Consider the following 12,272-nt stretch of genomic DNA (forward strand, 5'->3'; position numbering starts at 1 on the left):
CTCTCTAAAAGGTTTTTGCATTTCAGCTCTCTTTTGCCTCTTTCATAGCACTGTGCCAAACACATCTAAATTGAATTTCTGCAAAAAGATGAATAAATAACATTTGCACTCATGGGCACCAATTTTATATTGTGTCAGAGATGTGGAAGTTTATTTGATTGTCTAGAAATGAGGCTTCACTTACCATTTTTTTGGAGCCAGTGTTTGAAGATGATGTTCTGTGTGAGAAATTGACTTGCTCTCTAACAAGACAAGACTGGTGATATTCACACAGTGACCGATTAGGTTGTGGTTTGTCCTTGTCTTCATAGCTGATGAGCTTTGCTCTCAGAATAAATGGCTAGGGCATTGTGCCTCTACCTGGAACATTGCTGCTCTGTCCCTTCAGTCTCCGAATGTAGTAGCAGAAGTTGAAAAATATTAATGTGAGAGTTGAATTTCACTTATTTTATTCTATGATGAGAGGTTTCAGGAAGGCTAGAAAGGGAGTCAGGGCTTCAAAATGTTAGTAAGGAGCAGTGCTCTTCGTTCTCATCTCCTCAGCCAGAGACAATGCATCTGAGGGCTGCTTTATGGAGCGGTCACAAAAAGGAGCTTCCTAAGATAAGGAGGGTTGTCTACAGCATTCATATTCTTTATACAGTTCCATTTGCCTGCAAGAATGAAAACATGGAGGTAATTTAGTGGCTACTATTGTGACTTTCAAAGGTTCTTATTATTTCTTAGTGGCTATGGGAAGCTGTTAGATAAACATCATGAATGTGGACTGAGATCATATTTTCAGCACCTGGCAACACTGTAGGGTCTCAGCTGTACTTCAGAAAACACAATCATATTGAAGAATGAAGCCTGTTTTTTCAGACTGTCAGCTAGTTAGGTATATATATAACTGTTACCAGTACACAAAATAATGAAAGAAAACAATCATTTGCTCACCCCGCAACATCCACAACATGTGCAGTCCCCACAGATTGTTCCCAACAGGCCATTCACCACCTGAATGCCACAGAGCACTGCCTGGATCCCACTCATGACGAGCAGCAAGGAGAAAAGGGTCAGGTTCCATGGAATGATGTTTTCAGGTGCCTGGCATGTATTCCACAGTGTGTGGTTAGTGAGGTAATTCCTGGGGGGGCACATAAAACACTTATGAAGAGGGCGGCGTTAGCTCACAGAGAGGGGCTCTGTCACAGCTGCCAAGCTGTCCCTGTTGTGACCCGGCTGAGGTTCTGTTAACGTCAAAACTGCAAGAAGGAATTTCCATTATCACACTGGTGCTGCCTATCCAGAACATGATTTCGTTTTGGTTTCTAGATCAATGGAAACAACTGATTTGAAAAGATGAGGGAACAATCAGAGACAAGGATGTTTGATGTAACTGAACAGTTTCAGGTGTCTTGGAAAGGAGAGACTTTAGCTAAACTTGTGCCAAACGGATATTCACTGTGCTGAAGTCTTTGTGGAAGGCATTTTTGCTGCGGAGGTCGTGGTACTCTGCTGGCTGAGGTGATGCTGACATCTGCTGGTCTGAAACATTCCAGACAGTGCACCCCAACAGACCTGGGACTCCCAGGGGTGAGCTCCTGGGAATTGCTGCATCTTCTGTAACTCCTTCTTAGCAGAAAACCTGGGCTTTTACTTGATGACAGGATTAGATTTGTTTGTGGTGCACACGTGTGTGTATGTGTGTGTGTAAGGTCTGATGCTGGATTGGTGCATTCAGTCCAGTACCTCAAAATACATTTGGGAACAAGGAAGCAATTGTGCATTCTATAACTAAATGTTTGTCTTTATTTACTGTATTACATTTTAATAAAAAAAAAAATTAAATTATCCGAAGCATATGATACAAGATAACAAACTCAGTTTTCCTAAAAATAAAATAAAATAAAATAAAATAAAAAGCTATAAGACTGGTTACCTCTTGCCCATTGAACAGAAAAGAACAACTTTTGCTGTTCTAGATGTCCCATCTAAAGAACATCAGTATTAGGTATTTTTCATAATTTTTACCTTCACATTTTGATTTAATTGTGAACTGTTTAACAGCTTACTGTGTGTCCTCTGTATATTCTTAACGCAGTTTTGTTTCTTCTGTTCTGGTCAAGTGATCCTTTGACTGCAACTAGAGTTGTGTTTGAAATGGAGCATGTTTTTGCAAAGACTCCCAGAATTAGACCAAAGCCGTTGGTTTCCAGCTTTCATTAGCTCATGAATAAATAATGTCTAACATACAGCATTATACTTTTTTTTTTTTCTTTTCAACCTGAACTATAATTTTGTGGTGAATTATGCAGGCCACGCTGCTAGGTTCCTCTTGCCTGGGGCACACTGTGTTAACGATTATCAGGTGATGAGGGGTTTACTGCACCCCTTGTTGGTCTGTCCTGATCGCACCTGCTTTCCTTAGTAGAGCATTTTACCCTGTTTTCAGTTGGACCTTTGCTGATTTTAGCACTGAGCAGTTGGATTGCCAGGGTTTCAAGTTGCTCACACCACCTTTCTGATACATGACAGCAAACATGTTTCAGCTGCAGTGTGAGGAACAGCTTCCAAATTCCATAACCAATATAAAATGATACATAGATACTATCTGAATAGTATCAAATTCCAATATGAGAGGTCCTTGCTATCCATCTACGTGGAATTTATCCCCATATACTGTTTACTATCTGAAGAAAAACCTAAGAGAATGTGCATTTCTCTGTATTTGCTCCCTTGAAACTCAATAGTTTTGATTGTACTTGCTGTTCTTTAGATCCATGCTCTTGAACCTTACTTAGCACTGCTGTGCATTTGTGGCTCTTCTAAGAGCTTCTGTGTTGTAGACAAACAGTAAAATTCCCATTTTTATACAACAGATTTGGAAGTTAAATCATATAACAAGCTTAAAACCTGTATAACATTTTTTTCTGATTGTCTTGTCTTACCCGTCCTGGAAAGGATAGGTCCACTCTGTTCCAGTGTAACATTTGGGGCCTTTGTTTAAGGCTACTGCTGACAAAACAAAGCAATATCCAGCTCCCAGAACTCCAACTGCAGCAAATATTATAGAAGAAAACATCTGATAAAGAGAAAAGTAATGTTATTTTTGTTCTCATTCCAAACAATCAAATGCACCCTATTGATATGACTGTATAGTCCCTAAATTCAGCTCTAAACAGTCAAAATACTCAAGTCCTTAGCAGCTAAAGTGTATTTGTTAGCAATGACATAATAAATGTGTAACGCATACTTGCACTGGTTTTAAAAAGCTTTCAAAGAATGAGCACTGTTTGACTGAAGACAGAAGGGGTGGATGGCGACACAGTAGATGGCACTCCTGCCCTTCAGACAGTCTTCATCCAACAGCCCTCACAGTTCTTCACAGGCCCATCTTTTACTAAAGTGGAGTCTTTCTCAAGAGATTACAAGCAAGACTGAAGCCTTGGACCACTCATTTAAAAATCCCTACAGTACCCTTTACAAGTTAGCTTTGGTATCTTGGTCATAGATGGACCATGTAATTATATTTTCCCTTCCTGAGCCTCCCCTTTAGATTTCATATTAGTATACATGTTTGTTTGTTTTTTTTTTTCATATTAGTGTACTTTATCTCCTCACAGGTACTTCTTGTCATTAGCTCTAACAGTGCAATTGGAATGGATTGGAAAGGATGCCTTTATTTCTCTGGCTTTTCATTACAACATTGTCAAGTTAAGTAAATCATGCAAAAACTAATGCCCTGCTTGAATTCTGAAGCACTTATAGCCATAATCATTTGAACTTGTAGCCATAATCTTTTGTAGGTAGAGGTACTGTCTTTTATTGGATCAAAGTGATACAGGTGGAGGAAAAAAAACCAATATTCAGGTCTGCGAGCTTTTATTCAAACCTTGTCACAAGACTTGCCATGAGTGCTGACATGCAATCTTATGTTGATATATCTGATGTGGTTAACTTAAACATATTTATGTAGTAGACATCATAATAATGGTCTTTCTCCTACCAAACAAGAACAAATGCAGTTCTCAGCGGGGCTGTGGTAAGGCCACTGGGACTTCTCTAGTACGGTGTGTTTACTGCTTGTAACTGGACGAATGCTCGCTCAGGGCCTCTCCGCCAGCTGCACGCCAGCGCAAGCTGCCTGTGAGGGCCCACGCTGCAGGACACGGGTGGCTCTGTGGGCAGGACACGGGTGGCTCTGTGGGCAGGACACCGGTGGCTTTGTGGGCAGGACACGGCTGCAGGGTTTACCTCGCGCACGCGGCTGGACCACCGGTCACCCCCCAGGTACAACTGCACACCCAGTAAAGCTGTGTGGCAGCGTTTGTGTGGCAGCCTGGCAGCAAAACATTGTTATTTGGTAGTTGCTGAGTTATATGTGGTCTTCAAAGCCACATATAAGATATGTTCACTGCAAACAGAAAATGGATAATACAGTGTGGTGAAGAGAAGTGAGTGGCTTTATTTCCCCCTCCTCACAGTTCCTCCTGCTTTGTTGGGATTGCATGAAGACAGTATCGAAGACCAGGGATTTAGGGAACGTTCCTTGGTCTTGATTATTTTCTTTTTTTTTTCCCCTCTATTTTTTCAACTAAAAACCTGATCCTTTATAAAAAAAAAAGTAATGATCTACTTGAGCTGAACAATTTCTTTCAAAAGGACAGACTTTTCTAGTAGAAATATATTTTTTTTATCTGATTATTTTTTAAACTAAAATGCTAGAAATATTTACTACTGTGTGAAGGTATCCATTTGAAACTTTTCACTTCTGTTGTGAAAGGAAGATTTAAATTCAAAATGGAACTCGGTCTACATGGCTTTAAGTCAGAGATTGGATTAGGTGGTCTGCCGAGGACTCTTCCAAACTGCAATTTCCTATGAACCTAAAGAGATACCCGTGGGTCCGCAATGAGTTGGGAATGTAGCACCCAACCATCAGAATAATTTTTAAAATGGCCAACAAAAAAGGGCAAAAGAGAGAACTGTTATGCTCTGCAATACAAAGTGCAGATCTTTCAGAAATTATTTTTCGTTACGATAGCAACTGTAAGTACCTTGTAATAGCAAAATACAAGAGGATGATACAGTTGTGGTACCTGTGGCACAACATCAAAGGCATAGTAAAACTTTTACAGCCTGCTATTTCTCCTTTCCAGCACTGAGAGAAGTGGCAGGGCTTTGTGTCCTGTGCTGTGGACAGCATCTGTCTACTCTCTCAGTGACTGAGCAGAAGTTACTATATTGTATCCATAACAATTTAGCTTTTACTTTTTTGACATATTTCCTCTCACTTACCGCAAACCTCTTTCCACAGCTCTCATTACCACAGCATCCACAGCAATCATTATTCTTAAGGCCCAGAAATACCAAGGCAGGAAAGATCATCTACCAATAACAGAAATACAGTTTGAATTGGGATGAAGTCAAGTTACATTTGCTTTGAAATATAAAAGTTCTATGTTGTATTTTTTTTCTTATCACTAAATTAAGTTACTTATTGCAAGACTGTTGGATGACTTGTAACTTATTTGTTGAAGAGTTTGCAGTGTTGGAACCTGCGTTTGAGGTACATCTGAGGAAATTCAACAATGCAAACTCATAGTGTGGGTGGGGGGAAAAGGTGGGAATATCTGAACTTATATACTCACCAATACACCAGATCCCACGATCCCTCCGAAATACCAAACTTCATCTGTAATGTTTTTATTGTTTTCAATCACTCTTCCTCCAGGGAAAAACAGCAAAATGTTAGCGAGGGTACATAGCACAGCCAGGGGGATAAGAGTGGTTCCCAGGCACTTAGCACAACCTCCTGTGCACATGGTTTTTTAAAGAAGTGGTGAACACAGTTAAAGGCAGAGGAAAAATCTCTCAGATGTTCCCAGAATCGTTTTATAAAAGGAGCTTCTCAGTGTATTTTACAAAATCCAGTTTCTGCTGCGCCTTTCGAGGAGCTGAGCCTGTAGAATGCTCCCTTCAGAGATGTTGCTGCAGTCGATCAGAAGTGCAGCGTGTTGGTTATTTATATGTTCTTGCAGCTGTGATGTCAATTTTCTGAACGTCCTTAAATGAAATTACGTTTGTACAGCCTCTCATTTTACTATGACAACCAATAACCTCTGTTAATATTTTACTAATGTGGATGAGACACTTCATTATCTGGGCTCAGGTCATGGGTAGATACCATTCTACGTCCTGTATCACCGTTTTTACAACACATGGTCCTTCTTTGCACTACAAAATACTTCTGTAGAGTCTAACATGAAAATATGTAATGAATCAGCTGATGTTAATAACAGCTGTGTGCATTGGAAAAGTTCTAGTGAACTTTCTTTGGGAAAGTTGAGCTAGTTATTTGCTATTTTGAAGCACTCAGACAATTAATAGATTTGCAATAGGGAAAGAGGGGCAATGTTTTGCAGCTGATATCTCTGAAAAAAAGCTGATGATCAAAAAAAGTTTTAGTGGATTTGCTCCTTGTGTGGCATTATTTTGTGTTCTCTAAGTATAATGTGTTTCTCAAGGTCCAGCATTTCATCTGCGCTCAGGTAACATTTCCACTTAAAGTTATGCTGCATGTGGCAGGCAGACTCTTCAGCTCAAGCAGAGCCTCACTGGCTTAGCACACAACATTTTATTCAAGCGAACACCTCTTCTAAAGCAGGCTCTGCAGCTCTTTAACATATACTGGATACCTTCTCTTTCATATTTAGACTTGGTATAGTGTCCTGTAGAACTTGTTTTAGGATGATTTTTGCATCCATCTTCATTGCCAGAAAGTTGTGATAGATGCCGTTCCATCGCCATTGCTGTGTGGACATGAGAATTCCATGTGTTTTGAGATGGGCAACAGTTTCCACTTTGCTAAGAGGGTGAAGCTCAGGAAACTTTCATTCTATTTTGAAATAAGCTTTCTTTTAAAAAAGTCTGAGACTTTGTTTTGATCCATATAGCACACCTCCGCTGGATCTTCAAAGACAGACAGTACAGAAACATTTAAAATTTTACCTTGTACAACCACAAAATCCCATGAAGTGCACAATATGGAACAGTCCAAAACTGCCTGGAACTGTTCAGGGCTATGGCTTCACATTAAGTGGCAGTGCTGAACAAGCCGGTTTTCGCAACCACCATCCTCATTGAAGTGACGCAGCTGAAAGAACCCCAAGTCACTGCTCATCTAGACTAATTCCCTGGTCTGGCTTATCACAAGCCACACTGACAATTGTGCAGATACAAAAGGAAGTCAGGAGATCAGGAACAGGGACATCTTGAGCCACAACAAATATCTAAGAAAGGTATTTGGAATCAGAGCATGGACCTGTCAGCTTTAGGCTTCTTTGCAGAAACAGAAGGATATAAAGCAGTTTTATCAGACTGGAAGGCCAGACCTAATCTTTTTAGGCAAATATCTTTTTAAATGTGACAATAGTAATACTAGAAATACTATTTAATTATATATGCAATTCTTGTCATCGTGAGGTGCAGTTGAAGGGGTTGTCAACTTGTCTGTCAATACCTTTTTTTCTGAAGGTGCCGAGAGGATTGAACACAGACAGGTACTGTCTCAGGCAATGAGTGTGTTTGGGGTTTTGCTGTAAAATATGCATCAAACTTAATGAAAATGTAGAGGATATTTTGAAAGGCTCGCGTGCGTGAATTAAACATTTAATCCCAAGAAGACAGATGTCAGCAACAGAACAGCAAACAGAGAAACAAAGTAAGAAGTCCTGACGGCACCATCTACATATGATGTTCAGTAGGATGTCAGTTAGGCCAGTGTAGCCAGTTTTCATGGCTTTCTCCAGGCTTCTATTGCTTGTCTGGAAAAGATTCAGAACTTGAAAACTGTCCGTACTTCACCTGATGTGTTAAAGACTTTCGTGACATTCCCAGGGGAGTAGAGAGCATCTGTAATTTCGCTTACAGTTACAGCACAGTGACTCAGTAACAGGCATACGGAAGATATTTGGTGTAGCTGGAACATAAATCTTACTTGGCCTTTTCTTCCCCTTCTCTATCAGAGTAGAATGTGGCTATTTTTCAGTTGTGAATCCTGGCTTGGGGTAAGGGGAAAGGTTTAAATTGCATTGCATCCAGCACCCTGCCATCTCGATTTACTTATTGCAAGTGGCTCAAAGGCAAATGCTCCTGCCAGGCTTTCAAGCTGAGCCTCACAACAGTCCTGCTCTTTTCCTCATACTCCATTCAGCAGAATTGTCAGTACCACAGAAAGCTAGCTTGACTCCTCTGTTCAACTGTATTCTTATTTATGCATAGCCTGTTAAAACTACTGCTAGCCTTTATGTGAGAATTTAAGTTACACTTAACTTGTCAGCAGGGATAGCTTAAGGGGAAGTGGAATCCAGCCTGAGCTGGAAAACAAAACTCAGATTGACTCAAGTTTTTTTCCAGGGAAAAACTAAGTGACTTGCACACTCAGTTTAACTCAAAGGGATTCTTCCCTTCCGTTCTAGTCCACATTTTCCAGCTCTGCCATCTATCTGGGAGGAGGGCCAGCAAACCCACTGTCAAGCATTAGCTGCAACTGCTTGTCCTGGAATAAGTACTCCATTGTGGAGACTCTGAGGGCTGGAGACTAGGGTGGAGCCTCTCTTTGAGTGTTGTGTCATCCTGTCCTGCTGAACGGTATTTTCCTAGCAATTGTGGAGTCATGACGGAAGGCACTCCTTTCTGGTGTGCTAAGAGAGGGCATTTGCTCCTCTCCTCACCTCCTAAGTCATATAAAGTCCATACTTCTCAGAGAGAGGTGAAATGATCTCTTTTCCTATTGGAAACTAATAAGAATGCAAGGCAATGATACCTTATCAGTTCTTTGCCTTGTTTCTTAAAACATGGACAGGCAACGATGTGCAAGCTACATGAAGACTGAGAAATTACAGGAACAGATAATTTGATAAGTATAAATGATAAATACAGATACATGCTCTGTGGCTGTATATAAACCTGCAGAGTGCATGGTAGCTGTAAATGAGAAAGTTCAGTAATTAGAGGTGTTCCTGCAACAGAACCAGATGTGGCATAGATGGTAACCTGAAAAGTGGAGTGAATTATCCTGGATGCAGCATACACTAGTTTACCATCCTTTTCTCAGTACCTGGGCTGGCCCACTGAGATACCACTAGTACTGTTGTCAGAAGAAATTCCTTTTCTTGTTGTTGTCATGGATTTATTGTTAATCCTGGTAATCAGATTTTTATTTTGTTCAGAGAGATGAACATGGCTTAATGTGCATTTTGATGTATCTCTTAGTTTTTAATTGTATGTGGGTGTGTCTTGATCACTTGTGTCAATGACTGAACTCATTAGACAGTTTATGACCCAAGGTCCTGAGTTCTTGTGTAGCTGCTTCCGTATTCTAAATGTAGTTTGGATATCTGGAGCTTCATAAGCTTCTGTAAGAGGTATTGACCCTGCCAGGGATCAGCCAGGGAGGATTTTGCTATGAATTTATGAGTCAAATTAGATTTACAGTGGTATAGCTGAAACTAGGTCTGTTCAAGGTTCTGCTACTGCAAGTAAATTTGTGTGTATGTGTGTTTATACATCTTATATATGTATATGTGTATATATACCTCATATATATGGTGACACACTGATCTCAAGCAAGAAATACAGAAGGAAGTTGCTCCATAAAACCACTTTGAGCACACTTAACATGGTGCTGTATTTCCTTTTGTGTTGTGCTGTTCCACTGAGGACTGAAGAAGGCTGGTAAACTGTGGATCAAGTTCCTTTTCTCTGAAGAGAGAATAAAGAATGAGCTGAAAAATGTGTCCCTTTACGTTGCCCCAGCCTTCATTGGAGCGAAGGATCACAATGGTAAAAGCTCTCCTTTGGAGAACACAGGAAATCCCCCCAGCTCTGATACCATACTACTGCCAATGTAGCAAACAGCTTTTGATTGACAGTAAGAAAGCTATTAGGTACTGCATTCATTTTAATCCATTTGGTGTGAGACTGGGATGGTTAATACCTTGTGTTTATCTTACTCATAACTACAAACATGCTTCCAGCTGGCTAGTCCATCTCCTATGCTGAGTGCACTGGGGACATTTGTTAAGAATGGGGTCAGAGTCCACGTTTACCCTTCATTTCTTCTTCAGTTGTTTGTTTAAGGATCTTCTGCTTGAATTCTATTCAAAAGAGAGATTTTCATGACCAAGTAGTATTTTCTTCCACTTTTGCTGCTTTGATAGCAAGAAACAAAAAGTTGGAATGAAATAACCAGTTGGGTTTTTAGCTGTGGGATGCCTAGAACCCATAAATGTGACTTTTTCCTTTGTTCTTCCTGAATAAATATAATGTTTAGTTTTTAGTTATACGTTAAGTATCTAATTACATGTCCTGTATGTATCCGTGTTTCCAAATGACTTGTGCGGGAAGCCTTGTTGAAGAAGTGCAGAATTGAGTTGCCTTACAAAAACCTTTCTTCAGCCACAATTAAGATGGTGGATTATTTTGCCCAACATGTTTCGAATTGCTGGTGGCTTGACCTCACAGTCTCTGTACTTCTTCTTGTCAGCATTAGTCTCCACAGACTCGGACTGCTCATCCTTACGGGCAGCATGTGACTCTGTGTCAGAGGCCTTACCTGTGGTGGATTTGTGTCCTGGTCGCTGCTGCAGTGGTGAGCAGAATCTGAGCAGTCTGCCTTAGCACTGTTTTAATTCTTCATCAATTTCTCAGTTAACAAATAAATTAAAAAATGAGAAATATTATGCAATGATAGGTCTAATTTCTCAACAATTCTGTGAAATTTTGTATTCTTCTTTTTATGAATCCGTTGAAATGTATAAAATCTTGGGTATTTTGGAATTATATACTGTTTGTAACAGCCCTGTACTATGCAAAGAAAAGCCTGTAGCAGCAAGGATATGATGTGCTGTTGATGTTATCAGACTATTACCACTTTTTTTTTAGCTTGGATTTCTTGGCTAGAGTTTTGGAGGGAGCACGGGACTCACCACACACCTTCTCTCAACCTTTTTGCCCCTTCATATCTCCGTTTGCTGCTGCAGCTTTGAGAAGTGTACCCTTTTCCCATTTTCAGAATGACCACATGAATGATGGTGCACTTTTCATGTTCCTCTCTCACTCTCCACCAAATCAGCTTGCAATCATGAAATTTGCATTGGGTACAGCAACGCTGGTTTCTCTGTAAATAGACATCCAGATGGTCAAAGTCATATGAACTGTTTTGTATTACATACTGTTTGTGACTGGTAATTATTGATTTGTTCTTACCAAATTTGCCATGCTAGGAGTAGAATTGTACTGCTGGTAACAGCATCCACATTAAACTTCAGATGATCCTTGGCACTGAAAATATTGCCTCTGTGTATGCCCTGTCCCTCCTCACAGCATGGTTCTTGTCATTGTCACGATGCACCATCTGTTTAGCCAGGGCTCTGTTGCTGAATTGTTACTAGACAAAAGGATATTCCAGCTGTTCCTTCTTTTAGTTACACATGCCCTTTTTTTGCTGGCAAGGTTTGTCCCAGCTTGAAACTGAATTGTGTGTTACTCAGTGAAGGCCATATGGTTTTCAGGTGTAGTGTATATATATCTTGCCAAGAGCAGAGTTGGAATATGTTAACTATTTCACAGATTTGTCTTTTACTATACTCTAGACTGTAAAATTTTAATTTTGTCAACATCATTATTGAAAACATTCACAATACATTTTCCTGAAAGAACTTGACAGTCTGGAATTCAGAAGTGAAAACAAGTCTTATACTTATTCTAAATTGGACCTTTTTGTTTCAAACAAGCAAGACAAATCTTTATTGCTTTTTTCAGGTTATATTCAGTTTTATAGATGGACTTTCACTTGTGTGCTCAGAGTTGACACAAATTGTGAATTCCTTTTTATGACTTCAGTTTAAAATCCATCATTAAGTATAAAAAAACGGTGCAAGACTGTGTGCTGATGCATTTCTCACTAATATATGGAATATACAAGAAGTGAAGAGCAGCTGTATTTTCACTGTTGTGTCATTGAAATGATAGCAGCTACATTTAATGAGAGGAGAAATGGTTTTACTGTAAATAGGTTAATTAATGGAGGTTTTGCAGCAGCCTCTGTTAAATGGGTTTTATTTCCATAGCAACTCTTTCTGCTTCCTGGATAACTTCGTTTCAGTAAATGTAAGACTGAAGTAAGTGGAAGATAGGCCTTTCTGTGTAGTAATAAGTGAGCAGCTACAAGAAATTTCCATATTGTGAGCAGATAAATATAGGCACTTAACCATGTTGTGTAGGGA

The 12,272-nt window shown here is 39.8% G+C and overlaps 1 protein-coding gene across 1 annotated transcript; it reads right to left on the reverse strand.

Annotated features, from left to right (window-relative positions):
* Positions 1 to 936: 936 nt before the first annotated feature.
* On the reverse strand, positions 937 to 6,041 carry TM4SF4 (transmembrane 4 L six family member 4; the record flags this gene model as incomplete). Its single annotated transcript, XM_008941385.1, has 4 exons — positions 5,634 to 6,041; positions 5,281 to 5,370; positions 2,931 to 3,064; positions 937 to 1,126 (listed from the first exon to the last, which is right to left on the reverse strand). Coding segments are annotated over exons 1-4 (588 nt in total), but the record flags the coding sequence as incomplete, so codon positions are not given.
* Between the last annotated feature and the right edge of the window lie 6,231 nt (positions 6,042 to 12,272).

This window comes from Merops nubicus, unplaced genomic scaffold (assembly GCF_000691845.1).
Source record: "Merops nubicus isolate BGI_N331 unplaced genomic scaffold, ASM69184v1 scaffold21265, whole genome shotgun sequence".
In the NCBI taxonomy this organism is placed as follows: domain Eukaryota; kingdom Metazoa; phylum Chordata; class Aves; order Coraciiformes; family Meropidae; genus Merops; species Merops nubicus.